The sequence below is a fragment of the Ambystoma mexicanum genome, chromosome 12, assembly GCF_040938575.1.
Source record: "Ambystoma mexicanum isolate Mex_15411 chromosome 12, UKY_AmexF1_1, whole genome shotgun sequence".
NCBI lineage: Eukaryota > Metazoa > Chordata > Amphibia > Caudata > Ambystomatidae > Ambystoma > Ambystoma mexicanum.
The window spans coordinates 893341241-893357087 of record NC_090936.1 but is presented as its reverse complement, the minus strand read 5'-3'; the positions used below and the strand labels follow the sequence as shown (position 1 = coordinate 893357087).

At 43.4% G+C, this 15847-nt stretch overlaps 1 protein-coding gene across 2 annotated transcripts in view; it reads left to right on the top strand.

Annotated features, from left to right (window-relative positions):
- The window catches only part of BLTP3B (bridge-like lipid transfer protein family member 3B), a 2399137-nt gene that overhangs the window by 391875 nt on the left and 1991415 nt on the right, over positions 1-15847 (top strand). For both annotated transcript variants that reach the window (XM_069629381.1, XM_069629382.1), the window contains exon 4: positions 1083-1174. In XM_069629381.1, coding sequence (XP_069485482.1) covers positions 1083-1174 — 92 coding nt within the window. The remainder of the gene's footprint in view (positions 1-1082; positions 1175-15847) is intronic.

The window sequence follows — 15847 nt, the reverse complement described above, 5'->3', positions numbered from 1 at the left end:
AAGTGGATAAGACGTTTTACAAGTTGTGTATGATTGATTTGTACACGATTGTGTAAAGTAGGGGTGTGTGTGTGTGAACCTGTACGTGTATGTTGGTTCTGATAAGCATTTGTGAGACATGTAAAAAGTAAGATCAGTTAGTTGTCATTTTGATGACTCTAAAGGAGACGTATAGTAATTTGACAGTACGTACATATACGTTCTGTGCGCATGCCTGTATACTTATTTTAAGTTTTGTACATCTACAACATGTACATGTCCTATCCAAAGTGAGATCAAAAATACTGCTCATTTTCATGTACGTATAGGAGATCTTTTTTTCACATAAATCGCGTATATATTTACAAAGTGAGAGCAAAGTTAGTCCTCACTTTCATGTATGCTGTACATGTATGCTGCATATCAAAAATGTATGTTAATTTTGCAAATGAGGGATATATAAATACATCTTAAAACGTTAAACTCTCCAAATTCATCAGCTCGATTTTCAAAAACAAATGTTCATTCCATCAATTTATGATAAAATCTTGGTGCATGTAAAAATTCTTGAAAATCGAAGCAACCAATTGTTAGCTATTTGAGCCGAATTCTTTTTTTTTATCTGAGAAAACTCATGTTAAACGCTGTTCAAACACGATCAGAATATTTTTTTTAAACGTGGACTAGTGCATAAAAAATTCGGAGGTTTTCCATGTTTGCGTGGCTGCCTCGATATTTAAGGTGTTTTTTTAATGTGAGTTTTCATAAGTTATTAAGTTAGTTTGTGAAACTTAATTGACAATCACACTTAACCTAAATATGCCATGCTCTTGTGTGATGGCTATAAATATATATATGCATGAATAATATTTCAAGTTGCAAAAATACAGAGCATATTAATTTTGTTCGTTTATGATGCTCTAAATGTATAGGCGTTAAAAAGGTGGTCAGTGACTATAAAAGAAAATATTGATTATGAATTTAAGTGGTTTTATGTCTGAATTCAGTCTTTGTAATGAATGCACTTCAACTCTTATTTATACACACATTGGTTTCCATTTATAATATTAGTTGTTTTTTTTTTTTTTTTTTTTTTTTGCAAGTCTTTGGATAAAGTAATAATGGAAATGAGTACTTGCGAAGAACCACGTGCCCGCAATGGCCCCTCACCTTTAGCAAATGCATCCGGACAAAGGTCAGTAATATTTCCCTGCTCTTAAGGCACTATGGCAGTTATTTCCAGGTATACATGGCTGCCCCGGAGACCAGACCGAAACTGTTTGACAATCCTGTTTCTCTTCAGCCATTGTGAGTTGAAATATTTTAACGTACAACTTGCAGGCTTCCAGTGCATGGTGTTTATTTTAAGTTGCTCAATAAAATATATGCTTTTTCCAGGTCTGTATGAGAGGATGCAAAGAATAAAACACACCCAAAATGAAGAAAAGTCCAATTAAACGGCAACATTATATAAGTGTTTTCTGATGAGTATTCTGTAGTGCCTCATTACGAGTTAGGCAGTGTGGCTCGATATGGCGATAACGCGGCGCTAAGGGAGTTACTGCTGCATTACCGCACCTTCAACTTTGGTTTTGGCGGCGGGGTGGAAGATAAACCATCAGCAAAATGCTGTAAGTAATGCCACCACCTAACTGCCAAAAAACAGACATTTCAGCAGACTTGCCACTAGCGAGAATTCCACTGGAATCCCCACTGAGTCCTATGGACTCAATAAATGGGGACTTATGATGCCATACCGCCACTTATAATCTGGCAGTAATTCTGCCGGACCAAGTGGCAGTAACAGTAAATCCATTTGGTGGTATCATCATATTTACTGCACCACCAAACTTGTAATGAGGCCCAAAGTATCTTGTCAAGGTTAAACTCTGTGCAAACGCTATGCCTTCAGCATGGATATGTATATACTAATTTACTGTATTGTTCCACATATTAAAACACAAATGTGTAAGTAAATTGATATTGTTTTAGGCACTCAGGTCGGTTCTGTTGTATTTGGCTAACATGCTTTTCCACCAAGCAATACTTTTTACCAAGTGTAGTTTGTATAAGCTGGATTTGAAATATTCCGCCATTTGATGCATGTAATTATCCAGTGCCTTTTCATTTATTGTAATGATCAAAATGTACACATTTACTATCTGTATGCTTTGGGAAATATTTTTTGATGAATGTTCGTTGGGCTCGAAGATACGCCAGACTTAACCTGTAGGTCAGAGGTCTCCAACCTGCAGTTCTCCAGATGTTTTGGAATACAACTCCATGGTCCCTCATTATGCTGTCAAAAGATAATGCAAGTTGTCCAAAACATCTGGAAAGGCAAAGGGCGCAGACCCACTGTCGTGATTTAATTATTTTAAATATGTTTTCTAAGAATGTGTATGTTTTATACTGGTTGCACCTCTAGGGGCGTTGTACTGAAAATGTACAAAAAATAGGCAACCTAAGTACCTCAGTCTCCTAAAATAAGGTAAACATAGGCCTACTAACGAATGTATACCAGGACTGGGGAAATATAGTAAAGTGTTCCTGGAATTCTCCCTGTGAGAATTGATATCTAAACTCCTCATCAGCAAAACCAACCTATGGATATCCATGTTGACACAGTAAACCTATCCAGTTCAAGGGTCCCCAAAGAGCACCATTCCAAGACTGCCTAATCCAGCCAGAGCACATTATGTGTTCGAAGGAATGGAGATAGCCAAAACGTCAAAACTTGCACAGACTAGCTACGACGACAGATTGTTGCACTTTAAAGCTTCATTGAACAGACATTGCCTTTGTTGCTGCCTAAAAGAATAGATTGATGAGGACAAAGCATGGGAGAAAATAACCCATTACCATAAAAAAATCTCCAGAAATGCTCGCCTCCAATTTATTCAGCTGTACATCACCAACAGAGCCTACCTTACGCCCGACGCCATATCAAAGTTCAAAGGAGCCACGATACAGACATGTCCCAAATGTCACGAGCCAAGGGCGGGTATGACCCACATGTTTTGGAGCTGCCCGGTAGTCCAGAGGTTCTGGGCCAGAGTGAAAGAAAAAGTGGCGACGGCTGAGATTGAGGTGGAGATTCACGAGCCAGCAGCCTGCATATTGGGGAGTTACAAGCGAAGCAGCAAGAATAAGCCCCTAAATAGACTCATTGACTTGATATACATAACAGCGAAAAGGCGCATAGCCATGGGTTGGAAGAGCGCAGGGGGGGCCGAGCGAGGCCCTTTGGTGGGACAACCTCAAGAGATGGATAGCCGCTGAGACTGCGGCTTGGGAAACGGCGATTCAGGTACAAAGGCTGGACTCCAGCGCAGATCTACTTCGATGGGTAGCGCTAACGGTGCCACTCTCCACCCAGTGATGCAAAACGGCACCTCGAACAGCTCTGACAGTCCCGGCCCGGCTCGTGCCTAAGGAAATCTGAGGACTTCACTGTGGTCTCGGAGGGAGGGGGGAGGGGTGGGAGGGTTGGGAACGTTAAAACATGTTGTTCTTGATTCATACATATTGCATTGTCTAAACATTGATTCATTTGTGTTGAAAAACCAATAAAGAAATTAAAAAAAAAAAAAGAATAGATTGATATGCACAGAAAGGGACACAAACGTGATTTGACTGCAGGCATAGCAATATGCTATCAATCATGGAAAGGCGGTACAAAGTAAACTGTACATCAATTGTTAACTGTGCTGATCCTACTGTCAAGCTCCTCTCCAGCTGTAGATTGCTTCAGCACAATGGAAAGGAAGAAACAATATCTCAATGGCTCCTTGCAATTCACAGGATAATGCCCACCTCTATATCCTTGATAAGAATGAAAGAGTTTCCTACATTAAATATTTGGAAAATCTCCACTTTATCGCGCGACTGTGAGGCAAGCATTATGCTTGTTTAAACTACTTGGCACCAATGAGGCTGGCTGTCTAATCCATTCCAGTTAGAATTCTTTGAATACCGGTTTACCGGACTAGTTGGCTGCATTCATGATATTCTCCAGTGGCACCACTAGTTGAAAGGCCTAGCTGGATGTACCCCCAAACGGTGAGGTATTCACTCCTGCCTGACACAGGATTCAACAAACTCATCTAGCTAAGGTAGAAGAACTGACTGGCATGTGAGGCTTAAGCACTGAAATTATCTGGGCCTTCCCTCTCCCGTGAAGGGATTCTGTCACACCTTCATTGGTCTTAAGACATTTGGTACGCACAACATCAAATGTTAAGGGAAAGCTGAATATAAAGTAAATCTGGATCGGGGCTTAGTTTACCTAGCTACTTGGAAGATGGCCCTGCCTGTGCCCGTGAACTGTGCCTGTGAACTGTGCCTGTGATGTCCAATGCGTGCACCTCCAAAACTCTAATGCAGAAAAGTAGACACAATAGAACTGCAAGGCCAAAATGGCAGACTCTTGAGAATTCACTATGTCAAAACTAAACTGAAACAAGATCAGCACCGCTCTTATTACACCACATACTCTAGGTAGACCATGCTGTTCACTGGTATTTGGATGGCACCCAATAATCCCTAATAAGTTCCTCAACTTGCTCGAAAGGCCTGAGATGGACCGGCGAGACTAGAAATCCTCCATTCCTCCAGTTCTGGAAATCCTGTTTCTAGCAAGGGTTTGGTCTCCCCTTAATAGTTTGACAGAATTTGAAGATTCAGGGACGAGAGATCGGAAAATATGGCGCCAATTCCAGTAAGACTGGAAAACAGGCTAGACATTCCATAGCCAAGTAATTGCCACCAACTCTGCTCTGTTAACGTGCCTTCACCAAAATCTTCACATTCTTGTTGAAAGGCATAATTTGTGATAGGATTGCACACTTGGAGAAGGGCACTTGAGGCAGCCGCTCCAGGTCTGGCCTCAAGCTGAAGAATCTCTGCAACTGTCTCATGAGCCGGAATGCAAATAAGTCCATCTGGAACTGACCAAACACATCCTGCAACCTTTCAAAAAACACTGTCAGCAGCTTTCAATCACTAGAATCCAGTAGCTATCTGAAATATCAGTCTGCTGCTATATTGGCTAGTCCTGTAATATGCTCTGCTTTGACTGTCAGCTTCTTCCCCAGGCAATAATGCCAGAAACCCTCCTCAGATTGCTAGCCTCTTAGATGATTGCTGACAGTGTCCGTTTTGAGAGGTACAACATGGAAGTGTGCCCTGCCACGGATTTGATAGCAAATTAGCATGCCAAGATTTCTAGGCTGTTTGTGCATACCCTGCTCCTCCTGGGACCATTTGCCTCCCATCACAAGGTGCTCAACACGCCCCCACCCGAACCTGCTCCAATCTGATTCTGGCGTGGAGACGAAAATGGTTTGTCACGGATGGCCCAATCATCGCTCTGAGTCTTAGTTCAAGGGTTTTTATTTACCTTTGTGCAGTGTAGGGTCATCCCCCTCTCTTCTGGTTGTGACCCTCCTCCCTAACCCAGATGTCAGAAACCCACGATTAGTGCTAAAGAAAGTTGACCCCTACTGTCCGAAATATTGGCTTTCTCTCCAGATAGTTACCTAAATGCTGGCCATCTTAAACTCCCTCAGAGACTTCCTAGCTGTCTCTACTCAATTTAAAGATTAGTGCGCTCATGAGAATGGCGATTGTGCCTTGCAATTATACTATTTTGATTCAGGCTTCTCTGATGCTCACTCACCTCCTCATTTCTCTGTCTCCTTCTCTATATTCAGTTCCCCCTCTACTCTCTCTCCTCTCTTGTCCCTGCAATGTTTCACACAGTCTAGTTCTCGCCTACACCCTTAGATGCTACTACTCCCGTTTCCCCACTACTACTACTCCCTCTTCCCCTCCTGCTGCTCCCCTTCTCCACACGACTACTACTCTGTTCTACACACCACTTCTCTTCCCACCTACACTCTACTACTCCTTCCAACTACTGAAACACCTGCCTTTCACCCAGTACCATCCACTTTACAATCACTCCTTATTCTCTTCTTACCAATTAGTTATTACACAAACACACATGCTCACACTGCAGAACCACTTTCATTCCTAAGCCAATACTTCATAGTTGTGAATTTGCAGACATAGGGTATATCTGTGGCAAACCTCACAAGTGCTATTTGTGACTAGGTTAGTAATGTCAGTTTTGCTGTCGCTGGTCAAGCCTTCTAATTGTGTCTGCCCAATTGTGTATAACTGAGATAAAGAGGAATAAGGCTTGATTATTAACACATTTAGTCTTTCTTGTTCTTAAAGTACATAGTTGTTGTTCAAAATAATTCCTTGTCCTCTGTAGGAATGGTGGTTAATATCCACCTACACGTGTTTCATCAACTCTATGCACTTTAAGAATAAGAAAGACCAAATGTGTTAATAATCAAGATAAACTTGTTACTCAATCCAATGGGACACAACTTTGAAGAAACAACAAATGAACACTAATTACTAAGCTATCCTGAATTGGACAATCAATTAGACTATCAAGATTAACTTGCCATTGAAGAAATCTATTTGTTGACAACGAATTGTGTCAATCTACCAGTGATGCAGGTTTCTTTTTTGTTGATGCCGTTGTTCTGGTCTTCTAATTTTGCTGCCTGGACACTGAAAAAGACAAAGATCCTTGCAAGCTTCTGTTTCTAATGGGAAGGCAGGAGGTTTTAATGCTCTGCAAACGTACATGCCAGCACAAGGGGTGGGAGTCTTTGAATTGGCACTGTCTTTATGGCCCTCATCAGGTTGAGGACTGATTCTGGACATTCCCCCAGACCGCTTGCCCCTAGTTGAGTGGTATCCATCGCCTCTTGACAAGGCCTGGTGCTGGCCTACATTGTCACTCTATTCCACGTTTCTGTGTGTTCTGGCCACCGGTGAAGCTCCACTATAGCTACCTCTGAAAGGGGTACTATCTGGGAGTAAGGCACTCTAGTTCAGTTTTTTCAAACTCTGAATGGATTAATAGCGTATTGGTGCTGGGAATATGTCCTGAATCAATGCTTATAGCAGTTCTGTTAGCCTCATTAGCTCCCTTGAGCAATAGTTGACACACCCTTCATCAGGTGCATGGTCTCCAATGGTTGACTGAGAATCGCTGCTGTTGTGTTCACTGAAAATACCCAAAACTCTACCTCTTGCTGCGCTTGTATCAAAATGTCTGAGGCTTGTGGAATCTGCTTAGATCACATGCTGTGCAGAGGCCGACATCTAGTGGAAGCTGCGCAGTATTACAGTTGTTGTTTTCGAAACTCGGTGTGTGCCAGTAATACCATCCCTAGTGTGACGTCCACTGTACCCATGATCCCTCACGCGCAGAGGTCCCTCAGATTGTTTTTTTACGCCATTCTAGATGGACGCGTATCGCAGAGTTCCTCTTTCTATCCTTTATTTCACCGACCATCGAAATATCGCACCGGTGAAGACATAGAGACTGCCCGTCGAAAGACTACAGCGAGGGGGGGGGGTGGGGTGGAGCCCACAAAAAGAAGTCCTCCAAGACCCCTCATAGGGATAAGAGCCCTCATAGGGATACAACCCCTCATAAAGAAAAGACTCAGGAATTTAGGCCATCCCCATAAGGATAAACATCTAGAGGCTAGACCTAAACAGTGTGGGGTAATTCCTCCCAGAGATGAAGATTTGGGACTTCCTTCCCAACCCTTGGTCATTCCAAGTTCGGCACAGTGGTCAGCACAAAACATAGACAGGGTCATGAGGAGAATGTCCTTTATGGCCAATTTCTACGAAAAGGACCCTGCCTATTTCGAGTGTTTCCACTCCACTGCCCCCACTACTGCTCCCTCTGGTTCACAAGTCTCTGCTCAACCTTCTCAACTTCCTACTAAAAGGTCTCATTCTGAAATCCCAGTGTGTAGGACAGTCATAGAGCTCTATGACCCTGACTCCGAACACAAAGATCTCTATTTTAGAGGCAGCAGAACTTCAGTACTATGACCCTTATTATGGGGACTATGAAGACCAAGAGGCTGACCCAGACACCAATATGTATCCTATGGACTCACCTATTGATCAGGACCCCCGATCACTGATTCCCCAATTGACAATCAGCCCCTTCTAAATGAGGTACTAGCCAAGACGGCAAAGCACTTTCAAATAGAAACCCAGGAGGTACAAGTGGATAAGGATTTTGTGGAACAAATCCTTGGGGACAAGAAGACTGTGGCACAATTTATTCCTCTCCTCAAGTCAATAAAGCGCAAGATACAGCCCTCATTCAACACCCCTAACCTTACACGGGCTGTAAACCCCTGTATAGAAAAGGTATTTAAACCCGCACCTTTGGTCCATCTGTACATTAGATGTCAGCTGAAACCCGACACGTTAGTCGTCCCTACAACTAGGAAAAGAGCGGGCAACCCCCTTGCTTCCTCTGAAGCTCTGCCTGACAAGGAAAGCCAGAAGTTTATGCAATGGGCAGAAATGTTGCCTCCTCTGCAGCTTACTAAACCAGAATTGCAAACAACGCAACCCTCTTGGCCTGTTACAACGGCCACAAATGGGAGGAAGTCTCGACTTTACTGTCGTCTGCCCAGGAACCATTGAGGTCCCAGCTAGCTCAGGTGGCCGCAGACGGCAGAGCAGTGCCAAGCTGCTTACTTAAGACAAACCTTGACGCTACGGACAATGGCGGAAGGATTATTGCAGAGGGTACCGTTATTAAATGTCAGGCATGGCTTAGGGACTCAGTTTTTAAACAAAAGACCCCGATTAACCTGCCTATTGAACCGAATGTGCTCTTCGGCAAGGCTGTCGAGGACACCCTTAAGACATTCTCTTCTTTGGCTGATGCACTTAAATCTTTGGGGCAACTCACCAACAAGCCACCCGGCCAGAGGGGTAAAGGCAGTTTTCGTGGTTTTCGCAGCCAAAGTTCACAACAGGGTTCCAATTACAATCAAAGCCAAGGTTCTATCTGGGGAAATAATCAAGGTCAGACCTCTCAAAACTATCCTAGAGGACCGCGTACATCCCGAGCTCGTGGCAGGGGCAACTCCTCTCGTGGAAGTACCCCTCCACAAAAGCATTGACTATCCAGTTCAGGTGCCCTCCCATGCCTCTCCAGTAGGAGGGCACATTTCCAGCTTCACCCATGCCTGGGACAAAGGTCAGTAATATTTCCCTGCTCTTAAGGCACTATGGCAGTTATTTTCAGGTAGACATGGCTGCACGGGAGACCAGACCGAAACTGTTTCTGACAATGCTGTTTCTCTTCAGCCATTGTGAGTGAGTTGAAATATTTTAACGTACAACTTGCAGGCTTCCAGTGCATGGTGTTTATTTTAAGTTGCTCAATAAAATATATGCTTTTTCCAGGTCTGTATGAGAGGATACAAAGAATAAAATGCACCCAAAATGAAGAATGGGTGCTGTCCACAGTAGCAGGCGGATACTGTATAGTGCTCCTCCAACTACCCGCCAAAGCAGAAGATCCATTCAAAGGAATACTAGTGTATCCCCCTCGAGGAAGTCACCACACTTCTACTAAAAGACGATATCGAAATCGTCCCGGTCAATCGGGTAAACAAGGGTATATATTCAACCTACTTCCTTGTGCCAAAGAAAGATCTGACCATGCGCCCAGTATTAGATTTGCACCCTGCAAACAAATATGTAAAGCCACAAAAGTTCTGCATGACTACGCTACAAGAGGTAATCCCCTCTACTAAAAAAGGGGGATTACATGGCAACACTGGATAATGAAAGATTACTATTTTCATATTTCAATGTTCCAGCGAACAGAAGATTCTTGCATTTCAAGATCGCGAACCAGCACTACCGATCAAAGTGCTCCCCTTCGGGATAGCATCTGCTCCAAGGGTATTCACAAAAGTACTGGCGGTGATGGCAGCACACCTGCGCAGGGAGGCAATCCCAGTGTACCCTTACCTGGACGACTGGCTCATTACAGGGGAGTGCCCCCTAATTTGCACGCAAAACATTCAAAAGACTATCGACCTTCTCTTTCAATTAAGCTTCTCAATCAACAAGAAAGTCGAGCCTAGTGCCAGGCACAGCCAAACAGTTCCGAGGAGTGGTCTTAAACAGACGAGAGGGGTTGGTCTTTCCGTCAGAGGAAAGAGTCCAAAATATATTGTTGCAAATACCACATTATCAAGCCGGCCACCATATAAGGGTGTGCAAAGTGATGCGCTTGCTAGGCACGATGGCATCTTGCATTTACCTGGCCCCACACAAGCGCATGCGACCCATGCAGGATTGGTTGGCGAAACAATGGTCTCAGGCAAGCAGTCAGTGGGATGATCTAGTGGTCGTTTCGCCAACACTTGTACTAAATCTTTGCTGGTGGACGAGAGAAAATCTACTGAAGGGGAAACCCTTCTACGATCCAGAGATACTGGCAATTGACACAACGGACGCCTCTCTTGCTGGGTGGGGGGGCACACTACCTTCACCACACAGCTCAGGTATGTGGTCTTGCGCGACAGCTCAGAACCACATCCGTATTTAAGGCCCTTCAGGCGTTCAAATCCCACTTAATGAACCTACCGTTGCAGGTCCCGACAGACAGCACTACAGCAATGTTTTACATAAACAAACAGGGGGGCACGCGTTCTTCAAATCTGTCCAGACTTGCACAGCAAATTTGGAAATGGGCACTCAAACGGAAAATATTCCTATCACAGTATTCAACTCCTTAAAGGTCCACCTGGCGGCTTTGTCAGCATATACCACTTCCCACAATAAAGTCTCATGGTGGAAGATACATGTCAAAGAGGGAGTAAAAAGACACCACCCTCCAATTTTGAACCCGCCGCCAGGATGGGATCTCAATGTTGTACTCGAGAAGCTCATGGGGCCCCCTTTCGAGCTGATGCATAAGTCTAGTCTCAAACACTTGACTTACAAGACTGCCTTCTTAGTGGCTATCACTTCCATAAGAAGAGTTAGTGAAATGCAAGCATGGTCAGTTCAGGACCCGTTCTTTGTTGTACACAAGGACAAGCTGGTTTTACGTACTCACCCTAGGTTCTCCCCTAGGTTCATCTCCAAATTTCATGTAAACCAGTCTATTGAGCTACCGGCTTTCTTCCAGGAACCCACCAGCTCAGCTGAGGTAAAATTCCACACACTAGATGTGAGAAGAGCGGTCCTCTACTATGTAGACAAGACCAGACCGCTTAGAAAGACAGATCAACTGTTTGTCTCCATAGCACCAGGCAGAGAAGGTGACCGCATTTCAAAGAATGCCATCTCTAGTTGGATAGTCAGATGTATACAATTGTACTATTCCTTATCGATAAGACACTGCCTTTTACGGCCAGGGCTCACTCCACAAGAGGCACAGGAGCCAACCTGGCTTTCATCGCAAATGTCCCTCTAGACAGCATTTGCAAAGCAGCTAAATGGAGCTCAATACATACTTTCACTCAGCACTACTGCGTTGATACTCATTCCAAGACAGATACACAAGTGGGACAAGCGGTTCTAAGACATCTGTTCGCTCAGGAACCTTCTCGCATCCCACATCCTTCTTCTAACACTGCTCGCTAATCTATGCACAGCATGTGATCTAAGCAGATTCCACAAGCCTCAGAAGGGATACTTTACTCACCGTAATCATATTTCTGATGCTTGTATCTGCTTAGATTCACATGTGCCCACCCTTCCTCCCCTCGGAGAGAAGGCGCATGGATGCTTTTGAGCTTGTCTGATACGTATATGCTTGGATACAACTGTACTCCGACTACCTCATGCTACCTCATGTCAGAAAAACAACAATCTGAGGGACCTCGACGCGTGAAGGTTCATGGGTACAGGGGACGTCACACTAGGGATAGTATTATTGTCACGTCCTGTCGACGTCCCTTTTCTAATTTTGAAAACAACTGTAATGCCCTGCAGCTTCCACTCGATGTCGGTCTATGCACAGCATGTGAATCTAAGCAGATACAAGCATCAGAAATATGATTACGGTGAGTAATGTATCCCATACTAATGCCAATGTATTCTGAATCCCCAGGTTATGGTCTGTATCTATTCTTACCTGCTCTAGCAGCAGATTCCGGTCCTGTGACATGATCATGTATTCCAGATACATAATAGGCCTGACTCCCTTCTCTCTAAGGTGAGCCGCTATTGGAAGAAGCACCTTAGTAAAGCACCATGGTGCGAAAGGCAGCCTGAAGGATAAACTTGTGAACTCTCCTGATCGGTCTGCCCAGAAGGACTGGAGGAAACCTCTGTGCAAACCGTAAATCGGAAAAAGTGAGATATGAGTCTTTGAAATCGACACTGGCCGGACAATCCCCCAATACCATATTCCGGTCCACTTGCATACCTTTCATTTTGATATGCTACCCGTTGTTCTTCCGTCTGAGATTGATCATGGGCCTGTACTTACATTTTCTTTTGACAAAAAAGAGGTTGCTGATAGATCTGTCTTATGGTGCAATTGCACCTTCATGCGCCATCCCCTTTAGTTCTGTGTGCCTGATCTATGTCCTCTCGGGAGAACATCATAGTTTGTGGAGGCTCTGACATTGTCTCCCTGCAAATTGCAACTCACTTGCCACACCCAAGCATTGCTTGATAACGTGGCACAATTTGTTGCAAAAATCATTACTATCATGAGACTCTCCTTTGCTAAAGAATGGTTTTGTTGTTGGTTGTTTCCAACTGCAACCTCTGAAGGCCCAGCCCATGAGTAGGCAGAAAGGAGTCTTTATTATTGTTCCTACCAGTACTGGGCAGCTCTTCTGCTGTTTTGGGGGTGCCATCTAGGTGATAGCAGCTAGAAGAGCATCCCCTATCTCTTCCAGCCCTCTGTGATGAATACAGAGATGTCGTCACTTTGAGTGGCTCATTAACCGACATAATTCCAACGGAAATAGGACTTAAGCAAGCAAGGCTGCAACTTGGCATCTGTCTTGTTCAACCTCTACATAGCGGACGTTGATGACTTATGGCTCAATCAGGACACCTTTCCGGCGAAATTAGGCGGCTTAAGTATAAATTGGCTCGCATTCGCCAACGACATGATCCTTTTTGATTGAACTCCATATGGTCTCCCAAAAAAAATAAACCTCTTTGTTGGGTTTTGTATCCAACATAATTTGAGTATGAATGTTGAGAAATGAAATATTTTTATATTCTCAAACAAAAAAAGAACTGTGGCATATAATTGGACCATAGGGGGCAGATCAATTCAACACAAGACGGGCCTAACCGATTTAGGTTCCAATTTAACTATTACTAATTAATTGACAAGATTTTATAACTTCTTAACCATCAAAGCAGCCCTGCTAATAGCACAAATGAGAATTATTTTCATCAAGTTCTATAAATTCTCGTTGTTTTCTCTCATTTACTTTTACCTACTCAAAGTAGAGTCCATTCTTTTATATGGATTAGACCTCTGTCTATTGGATATAGGTGAATACTTAAACAAGTTACAAGGTCGAATTTGGAAAACAGTATTACATCTTCCAAAAAGCTTACCTAATGTTTGCATAAATCACGAATTGGGAATCTCGTCCCTAGCAATGAGGTTTCAATGGCGTAGACTTAGTAATTTTTCTAAAATGCTACAGGCCCCATCTAATTCTCTTTATGAGGATCTGGCTGACATGATGACAAGGGATTGTCCTAGGTCAGTGGCACAATTTAAATTACTAATGTTCGCCGAACTTACAAGGCTGGGCATGGGACCATTCAATCTGGTTTCTCGTCCTGGAATTGTAAAAAAAAACAACTCTTCAAGCAGGATTGGGCAAGCATATCTGATCAGTTAGCAAACTACTCTCAACTAATGGAATATGCCAAATTCAGGCATAAACAAATCCCACGACTTTCCTATCTTAAAATTTGTCAGAGTGATCAGGTTAGACAGCTGTATATGAGATTTAGATTAAATCTCTTTCACACTAAGGAACGAACCAAAAACTGGAAAAATGTATATCCAAATTCAACTGAACAGTTGTGTTGCTTCTGTCACAGTTCAGAAGAAATGGAAACCTTAAAACATTTAATACTTTGTTTGTCTTTTGAAAATCAACGATTGGGTACACTAGGACAGTTCATAGGGAGCAACTCGCCCCTTTCCAAGGAATTATTGTGGATTTCTTGCATGTGGGGGCAGAATAAATCATTGCTCCTTGCTCTAACACGCTATTGTTTATTCAAACAAGTCTGGTTGAAGGCGAATAACATCGCTTACAAATGACATGGCAAATATGATGCAATGTTTAAACTTTTCAATCAACAGGCACCAAACTCACATGTAAACAAGATTGGTAGAAGAGGAATAAGAACCCTGACACATGCACACACATGGGTGAAAGTGTGAAGCGATGAAATCCGTTAACCAATAAGTGGCTTGACGTTTGCAAATACTCAATGAACTGCTTCAAATTAGGAAAAGGTGTATTAAAAAACAGGCCAGTTTTGACACTTGAATTATTGGGCGTTTTAGAAGTGCTAACTCATCTTTGAGTCATATCATTCTCTTAGGTTACACTTACTGTCTGTCTTGTAGATCATTGTTTTACTTAAATCATAACTGATGTACAGAGAGTCTCATTGTGAAGTTTCTTTAACGATGAACAGTTTATCAATTTACTGGTATTTGTGCTGTTGTTGTTCAATCTTGATGCTAATCATCTTAAAAAGAATCAGGACCAAATTGGTCATCTTTAGCTAAAATGATTCAAATGGTTATGTGTTCATTACTTGGCAATCCATATTTCTGTATTGTTAGTGAATTTTATATTTTTGTTTGTGTTGGCTCTGAACTTTGAGGTTATTCATATTAGGATTTAAAGAGCGATGGTTAAAGTCAAGTGAAATATGTAATAACTATGTGAATTAGTCGGTTTATTTTATTCTGTTTAAATCATAATACACATTTTATTGTAAAGGGGCATTGCATCAAACACAACTTCAAATTAAAATAAAATAAAATGTCGTCACTTCTCCCTGGGGGGGGACCCCCTTCTCCATGAGGTCGTCTCAGAGGTGAGGCCTCTACCTAATAGTCCCCCGTGGGTGGTACTGAGTTTGAGGATCTCATGGGAACTACCCCAGACTACCCCAGACTACCCCTCTTGGGACAAGGGAGGCCATCTTGAGAGAACACGGTAGAACACCCCTCACCGAACACCCTACTGACCTCTATATCCCATAGACCCTAACACTTTATCTAGTACCCTCTTTCAACTTTGCAGGGCCAGTTACAGAAAATCCACTTAGACGAGGAAGAATAGGGAATACCTAAGGTTGACGCCCTCAACTAGTAACAAGACAAAGATGAGATGCGAAACAATGAAGAGCTATAATGAGAATTTGAATGGACATAGTTTTCGATTTTGAATAAAGAGGAAAGAAGGACTTACTCATGAGTTGAGCCCTCCCTAGAGGAATTGCGAGTCAGGAAGCGGTTCAGCAGGGTGTAGAGCAGAGAAGGCTGGTTGGGATGCAAGCGTAGCAGCCGTGACGTCCCTGGCGTGGAAGGACCACACGGAAGACTGGAAAGTCTTTGGTCCAGGCGTACGAGGAGCATGGATGGAGCGCGCAAGTGCAGACGCGCACTTTGAGAGAAACTACATGCTTCAGAGGCGCTTCAGCCTGCCAGAGAATGAGAGGGACCGGGGAAGACTGAAGCCTGGAGAAGCCCAGACCAACCAGGGAGAGCCCGAAAGGTACAAAGTTTGCTAGGACGGTTGGTGAGGGCTCTATGGCTGAAGTAAGCCATAGAGAAACGAACGTCTGGGACCCGAGCCCCCAAAAGATCCATCCTAAGTCCTCTTCTTCGTAGCAGTACCTCGCAGGAGAGTGAACTAGGTCTGCCAACAAGTATGAAGCCAGGGCAAGGGAGTAATTCCCGCTTGTATTGTGAACTGTGGTA